The sequence below is a fragment of the Megalops cyprinoides genome, chromosome 3 (genome assembly GCF_013368585.1).
Source record: "Megalops cyprinoides isolate fMegCyp1 chromosome 3, fMegCyp1.pri, whole genome shotgun sequence".
Taxonomy (NCBI): domain Eukaryota; kingdom Metazoa; phylum Chordata; class Actinopteri; order Elopiformes; family Megalopidae; genus Megalops; species Megalops cyprinoides.
The window spans coordinates 5,846,030-5,854,288 of record NC_050585.1 but is presented as its reverse complement, the minus strand read 5'-3'; the positions used below and the strand labels follow the sequence as shown (position 1 = coordinate 5,854,288).

The 8,259-nt window shown below is 38.6% G+C and overlaps 1 protein-coding gene across 1 annotated transcript; it reads right to left on the bottom strand.

The window, feature by feature from the left end:
* Positions 1-4,120: 4,120 nt before the first annotated feature.
* Positions 4,121-6,727, bottom strand: lim2.1 (lens intrinsic membrane protein 2.1). Its single transcript, XM_036525686.1, has 4 exons — positions 6,553-6,727; positions 5,202-5,351; positions 4,474-4,608; positions 4,121-4,182 (listed from the first exon to the last, which is right to left on the bottom strand). Exons 1-4 carry the CDS (start codon positions 6,725-6,727, stop codon positions 4,121-4,123), a joined length of 522 nt encoding a protein of 173 aa, XP_036381579.1.
* Between the last annotated feature and the right edge of the window lie 1,532 nt (positions 6,728-8,259).

Genomic DNA, 8,259 nt, shown 5'->3' with positions numbered 1-8,259 from the left:
AATGGCGATGAAATTGTCTTTGCGTGGTTAGTCAATAGAATCCATCCACTTGGTTGCTGGGAGGGAAGTTAAGCGGCTTTTTACTAGTCATTTCATCAAGTGAAATTTGGCGCCTGGGAGGTACTGCGTCACTCATAAGTGGCACGTTTGTCTAAGAAGCTTTGGGGATTACCTTTAAGTTTTACATCTGTGCGCCTCGACAAATTTAACATAGAGAAATTTTGTTCTGTATTTGTGTTTGTATTTTACAAATCAATTTCCTGTGCCTTAATTTGGATCTATTCGTTTGCCTGCATTTGTTGTTACATTCTGAGGGATTTTTAAAAAATATTTCCGAGACTTTATTCTTGTATGACTTCATGCAGGATATTAAGCGTTATTATTTGTATTGTGTACGGCAAGCTCACACATTTACGACCACAATGTGCAAAAAGGTCTATCAATGTGCTTGCAAGTTATTGAAACAACAGTACACGAACATATTGTAATCTGAAGAGGCTCATTTAGTAAAATGTATTTGCCTGAGAACCGAAGACATATTCGTTTACATAATGCCACTCATCTCATAAACCCATTGTATAGGCCTACATTGTTGTATTGTTTTTGACAACGGGTCCTTGATGCATAGAAGTCATTCCATTCAGTTTAATTTGTTGTTCGTGTGTACAATTTGTTTGGTGAATATTGTTAAAGAGCTAGAGTGCGACTCAAAAGGCCAACGAGTAAGATAACATCAGCAGGCTTTGGCTTTCGGCCGGCAAAAGTAAAGCGTATCTTCAACGCTTTAAATCGCATAAAGTAATCATGTCGTTGTGTTCCACTCGTACATTTTGTCTCCAAAACTGGACAACGTACATAACGTTTGGCTTCTAGCAGGAGCGCAAATAGCCGCGCAGACCGAAATGGGAACTCTGCATCAAATGCCTCTTCTAGGTAAAAAAAAAATCCCTGGGAATAGTTCAATATACAAAAAAACCCTGCGTCGTGCATTGTATCCCTTTGAGTTTTTATAATTTCTAAGTACCGTGTCCACACGTTCCATTGTCCTCTCGTTATGATTATCATTGTGAGAAGGCTTTTGAGAGATTCATTTTATCGTCATTTTATCCCTATTGCTACCTTTTGGTGGAGGGAAAACGCATTCAAGAACCAGTTTATAACAGGTCTTTCAAGGGAATACCGACAGGCTCACTGTCCGTGATTTGAGATCATCAAAGGCAAGATTTTTTTTTTTACTTTAGTCCACATTTGTAGTAAACGTCTGGGTGTAAATTAAAATAGGCTATATGAGGCACTGAAGTTCGCATTTTCTTCTCCTAACGTCGATTTACCCAAATTGCTTTCCTGCCTTGAGACGTTTCTGATTTATCCGATGAATGACAGACCATGAGTATTAGGCAAAACAGTAGCCGAACTCAGAGGGAATATTATTTTTTAATATATTCCAATAGCCTATGAAAAATCAAGTAATTCAATTCCCTTCACAGTTTTCGGCTTTGGCTATATGTTTAGGGCTGCATTCCGAATTTGCTTATTCAAGACACCAAGCAAGTCTAGGCCGGTAGACACAGGTGCACAGTGCAAATGAGCTCCCGGCGACAGCGCAGTGGTCTAATCCGCGGAGAGACCGATTGCCCCCGGTTTACGGCTGTGTTGCACAACATCTCTGGCCCTGCTTGGTTACGACGGTGAACAACTTTACAGTTAGTAAATACAAACCAACAGGACTTGTCTGAAGCCTTCCACGTCACAGGACAAATGTCTTCAAAATACCTGACGAAGAGGTTTGTTGTATCGAGACTATTTTACAAACTGTTGTACAGTTAACATAGACTAACATAGTTTATGCATATATACAAATATAATGATTGCAGGTGGCCTTATTCAAATACGTAGGTAGCCTAGACAGCATGTGGCATATCTCAGACACTGATACGAGTTCCAACCGTTTGTGTTTGATAAATATTATACATAAATAGACCAATAAATTTTTTTTTTAAATAAAAGTGAAAAGCAATCTGTTTGTCATGCTTAGGACTTCTCACTCTCGCCGCAAAAAGTGCATTAGACAGCTGCGTAACACACGCTGCTGTCTGTAATATGCCACTTCAGCCAACAGATAATTATCACATAAAGAGAGTTTAACCAAGAAGAGAATTAAATAGAGGATTAAATTAGTCATTTAAAGAGATAGCCTACACCATTCACACTGCTCGTGAAAAGGAACATCGTATTACACGTCCGAAGGTTAAATAACTATCAAGATAATTACTAGTTCGTATTTTTAATGAGAGGTCGCCCACCGCAGGCCCCTAGAACGGGGCAACAAAAGATACATTTGGAGAGAGGACAAAAGAGAAACTAATCAAATTTCCCTTGACCTGTGAAAGGGGAGGGGAATACAGAGGACAAGAACTAAAGAAGAAAAACAGGAGGGAACTGTGATAGTTGTAGGAACGGTGGCAACGGTGCTATGTCATATGTGAGACCTGTTAAAACACACGTAGATAAAAACATAACGAGAATTCCCTAAAGCACGTTTCGTTGCGGAAGTTGCTTAAGAGCGGCTGACCGAGTGAGGCTCCGTGACGATAATAACCAAAGACTGTCAGGTTGTCAGCTTGTGGCCGGATGTCGTTGTACGAGAGTAGATGCAGACCAGGTGTTGTCCAACGAGATACGAGTGCTGGATTCCACAACTGGACACGCAGTGCACTTGTACGCATTGGGGAAAGGCATCAGGAAATTATTTTTACTCGAAATTAACCGTAGAACTACCTGGTTACAATATACGTCTAGTGAAAATTATTACTGAGCTTCATTTAATTGGCTTGTCCTATTGTAACAAATGTACATTTTTCGAAGAACATGTGTCATTTTTGCTTTGTAATAAAGAAAAAGTTATTCTGACAGCTATTATCGACATCCCTTTTGCTTGCTACAAAGTCATCAAATCTGAAGGGGATTTTCTGAAGCCTTTATCAGGAATCTCTAAGCTACTCACCTAAATATTATTAGAAGGAAGTGTTTTTATTATTATTTGTCTTGTTTATATGCATTTGCCATAAAGGATGAACCAAAAATGACATAAGGGACTAAAATCTATGCATGGGATTTCTTGCAATGGGATTTCTTGCAATTCTTGCAAGAAATTTGTGATAAAGCCTTACTCTTGATGGGGCCAAGCCCCATTTGGGAAATAACGAAGTAGATACATATCATTACAGTGTGATGGAGTATTTGAACCAGCAAAATATTCTCAGTGAAAATCCTTTCTTTTTTTTTTTCAAAATACATTGGTTGTGTGTGAAAGACCCCATGGTTCTAGGGTTCCACCTATCAAAAATGTGACCTGCAGGTCAGGTAACAAAGGTGCTCAGACTGATTTATGTATCTGTAGACCTAAAAGTTGAGGTTATTGTTTGATGCTGAAAGTGCCATTGTCACAAACACAACATGCATCAAGGTGAAATAAACAGAATGGCTGTTGGTGTTCAAGAAGACCAGAAGCCAGTTAAATATGATCCTTTTCCCCCACTAATCTGCAGTGCGGTGTGTTGTCATGTCACACTCATATGGTGAGGCTTACCTTGCTTTAACATGCCATCCATATGTAGTTTAAACAGGCCATTGGACAGAGATGAGCCAGATAAGGTCTCCTATGTTCTTTTAATTAGTGGGACATGGTCATTATGATGTGTAAGCTCATACATTATCTTTACATTAGCACATTTAAGTATCAACTATGGCATAGTTAGAAAATGCAAGTCCTGGATGAGACACTTTCCGAAACACCAAGTGGTTGAAACCCTATTGAATGTCAGGACCCTTAATGTGAAAGGCATAGGTCATGTTTTTTTAACCCCACAGATCAGATCAAGGACACAGTGACACAATTTGTCCATTTAGATGCTAAATGGTGCACTGCTAATGCTGCTACATTTCGTTACAGCTTACTGGATGCATGTTAAAGACACCACAGGACAGGTATATTTCAGCATTTTTTATTTATATTGCTTGGTATTCAAGGATCCATGTCCTAAAGGTGAACAGGGAATCAGGGAGCAGGGCTGACCAGTTCATGATCTTAATAAATAGATCAGTGGTTCTCAGAAGTCTTCTAATGAGGATTGGAGCTCCTCGGGCATTCATGCATCCGATAGGCACACATGTAGAATATTCCTTGGAAGGTAAAAAATACATATTATTACCACTCAGCCTTGATGGAATGTTGAAGCAAATATACACTAACTAAATGAATACAAATAAATATATGTAAATAAATAAATAAATAAATAAATAATCTTTAACAGCAGCTGGGATTCATCTTCAGAAACAATAAATGATAATAAGCCCAGAGATACTCTCTCTAACAAAAATACAGACTCACTGCTGACTTCATTCTTAGCTTCACCTTATTCCTTAGAGCTTACATATTTTTATTATTTCCATTTCTTTTTTTTTCTGCTGTACCTGAAAAGAACGTGAGCACCACAGCCACCCAGCCAATGATGTACGACCAGGAGAACCTCCAGCTTCCGTATCGTTTACCATAGTAATTTATTGTTACGCCGGTGTAAACAGCCATCGCAAGCATTACAAAAAAGCCTGAAGAAAGACAAAAAGGATGACCGTGCATGAATTTCTGCTCTGTCTTTGTTTCAGCCTTCACCTTCGTAGTGCTGCTCACAGAAAAGTAGCGGCTCACGTTAAAACAGTTTTGCTCCAGTTGTGGATATTGCATGATAATTTTATTGCTACATGATTTTAGTGTTATTCTATTTTTCCAATATGTGCGCTTTCAGTCGTATGCCATTTATAGGTTATAACACAGTTATCAATTCATCATTTTAATTATTGTATCATGCAGCAGAATCCATGACAGAATTCACAATAATCATAATACTGATTGCACAAAGAAATGATTTCAGTGTCTTATATGTTATCTTATACTATCATATATCATTATTGTCATATGCCATATGCTGTATACCTTTAGTCTTCCCGTTCCCCACCCACTGAAGTTACAGCTGCAGTTTCCAAACAAATGACAAAGTAAATGGCTTCTACAGGAGATAGTGAGGTGGCCACTACCTCCTTCACACCGCGCGATGAATCAGTTTACAAGGCCGTGGCCTGGTCAGCCCACCCAGGAGAGCGAGCAGCACGTGACTGGCGGCGGCGGGACAAAGACCACTCACATGAGATGAAGAACAGTATGCCTGCAGCAAAGGTCTTATCGAAGCGGTCGAACGAGGAGTAATGGATGAAGGCCATGATGCCAATGATGATGCCGAAGAAGCAGGCCAGGAGGGACAGGATCATGAATGCCCGGGTGGCGTCCCAGTAGGCTGGGGGGGGGGGGGGGTGGAATTAAAAGGGCTTTGTTAGACCATGAGGAGCTCTGCGAGCTACACCACGCCAGTATCTCTGTATGAAGGTGTCTGGCACTCATTCTCCCCCACTCCCCATTCTCCCACTCTTTCTCTGTGGAGAGTACGCATACATTTCCTTAGGCTACCTTGCTGAAGAGCAACTGCACGTCACATGTAAACCCCTGCCTTGCCTCTTATTGTCTCTTACAGTTGAACAGAGTTTGGGGTGTTTGTGAAGGACGGGTTATGCTCTGACCACTGGAATGGTGGTGTGCAGCAGTTCTTTGGAGAGTGGAGCTGTAATCAGAGTTGCATAGTCTGCATAGTAATTAGTGTCCAGCTGTATAAATGGACAATCTGTGAACAGAGTGCAAGTTGCCATTAATAGGCACATCTTATAAGTAAATGAGTGATGTACTTTAGTGCAACCATTTCTGAGCATTTCCTAGAAGTGGACAGGGACAGAGTTTTAAAACACTGTTGCTGTAATATATTTGCCATGAGGCCAAGAGGACCTTTTATGCAATACTTAAATGTATATTTATGAATATATTTTAAGTTAATATCCATTTTACAATGATGACGATAATACTTCAGTTAAATAGATAAAATAATAGGTTCATATATATTAAAGGAACCTATAGGTTGCAGAGTCACATATATGAAAGTCAAGTATATATTTCTGATAAGGGCAAAAATAAATATGAGCAGTAATCTCTCATCATGTCTGGGTCTGCTGTTGACCATTAAATTTTCTTTTGTTGCATCTTCATGCATTGTACTGTGTTAAAAGAAGCTGTTTTATTATTATTATTATTATTATTATTATTGTTATTATTATTATTAATATTATTATTAGTATTAATTTAGTCTGGATAACTATGAGGGCTAATGACAACTAATAATTAATTGCATCCCAAAAATGATTGACCATAAATTGCAACAGAGAAACTGGTGTAAACAGATACCAACAGCATTTCCTGTGTGCATGACTCTAAACCACATTAGTCTGTGACTCACTTGAAACAGTTCCTGTGGCTTACTATTATTATTACAATTTTTTCAGGAATTCAAGCAGCCTCGTTTCAAGTTACCAAATAACTCAGAGAATACAAAACGAGGGCAGAGAACAACAGCAGCATTGTTCTCCAGCTCTCCTGTTCACTCGTAACCTTACCAATGCTGTCTGCGTGTGGGAAGCATTTTCCAGGCATACAGTACCGCCACAAGCCCTGATGCATGTAGTTGTTTGAGTGTCGGTACTGCATCCAGTAATCTGTTGCTGTGGAAACAATCAGGAGTATATTCCCCACGCCTGCACAGAATAGCCCGCCGCCCATGAAGCTGTACATCCTGCACCTACGGACAGACTGACAGACAGGGCTTCAGTTAACACGGAGGCGGTCAGTGGTGCAGCATCTCATCTGAGTGCACTTCTATGGAGAGAAAACAATTGCCTGTAATCAGACTGTAATGAACACATTATTCACAATGGATGGTTTATTTACACTGAAGTAGGAGGACACAGGCACGGATTCACAATGTACTTAGCCAGATCGATCAACATGGATTGGCATGACTTAGCCACATGTTGTTCAGTGTTATTGGGGGATATCATAGGGTGATACTTATACTTTGCAAGGTGCAAATTCATCACATTAATTCTCAGGGAAAAAAAAAAGAAAAACAAAAAATAAAATAAAGCAAATCAAACAAAAACCCACATTCATTTCTCAGTTTTCAGATTGCAGATTTGAATTCCCAAATACACATACAGCAATAAATTCAGTCCAAAGATCAACTGAATGTAAGACAGTGTATTGACCCATCTGTGATGCTGCATGTATGCAAGTGAGTTTTGTATTAATTTAATTCATAAAAGCAAATTGTCGCTGTTTTACATTAAAATCTATTAATCCAACATAAATAGTTAGCTCTAACACATCCCTGCGGAACGATACATAACACTGCTGCATACTGTGCAAGTATTGATGCATCATTAGTTTATAAGAACGATTAAGTCACTGTAGGTAGGAGTGAGTGTTTCTTGTTTGAGGAAGGAGCAATACTTTTATGCCTCTTCACTATATCTTCACTTATTAATTACAGTGCATGCTGTTCTGATGATGTATGCGACAATACTTTTAAAATCAAAATATGTCTTTGCGTTTTACATGTAATATTTATTCTCTTTCATTCATAAATGTTTTGGAGCAGGTTTTCTACAGATGAAAGCTCTTTAGGAACTACTAGCCTGTCATTTTGGACTCAACCAATCAGGGTGCTGGTTTTGCAACAGCCAGTAGGTGGCGACTGATGTGCCTGATTTAAGAGGAGCCATATTGCTGTGTGAATCAAACAATATAGATGTGTTCCATCCAGATTGCAGTATGATAATGCAGTTTACATGTACTGTGACTGCAGAAGTGAATTTATGTTACACATTTACCTGTCTGCAGCCTTCTTTTTTGATAATTGGAATTCTTGTTTTTGTTTTGTAAAATGCAATTAAAATGTTTTTTTTTAATTAATCAAAAAAGTGACATTAGAGGTATATACACTCTCATTTCTGCAATACTGCAGACAGAAAAAGAAACTGCATACATAATGGATGTGTTTTTGTTGCTGCTCTTTACTGCTAAACTTTCCTCAGGTGAAAACGAAATGTACACTGCTACAAAGCCATTCTAGTCTGGTCAAACGAATAACACATGTAAATAAGGTCATTCTACTTTCAGTATATACTAGCATGAAAATATATACAATAATTACACAAAAATGAACAGTGTAAGATAGATAAATGCATGAATTTACGATGATAGCTATCATTGTTAGATAATAACAGACTCGGTCTTTATTTATACTGCTATCAAAGCAATATATA

Excerpts from the sequence above, each read along its gene's own strand:
- lim2.1 (XM_036525686.1), bottom strand. The coding sequence starts at position 6,727 with ATGTACAGCTTCATGGGCGGCGGGCTATTCTGTGCAGGCGTGGGGAAT. Across the intron at positions 5,352-6,552 it reads CCCACACGCAGACAGCATTG|CCTACTGGGACGCCACCCGG; the intron begins GTAAGGTTACGA and ends CCCCCCCCCCAG. Across the intron at positions 4,609-5,201 it reads CATACTGTTCTTCATCTCAT|GCTTTTTTGTAATGCTTGCG; the intron begins GTGAGTGGTCTT and ends GTCTTTCTTCAG.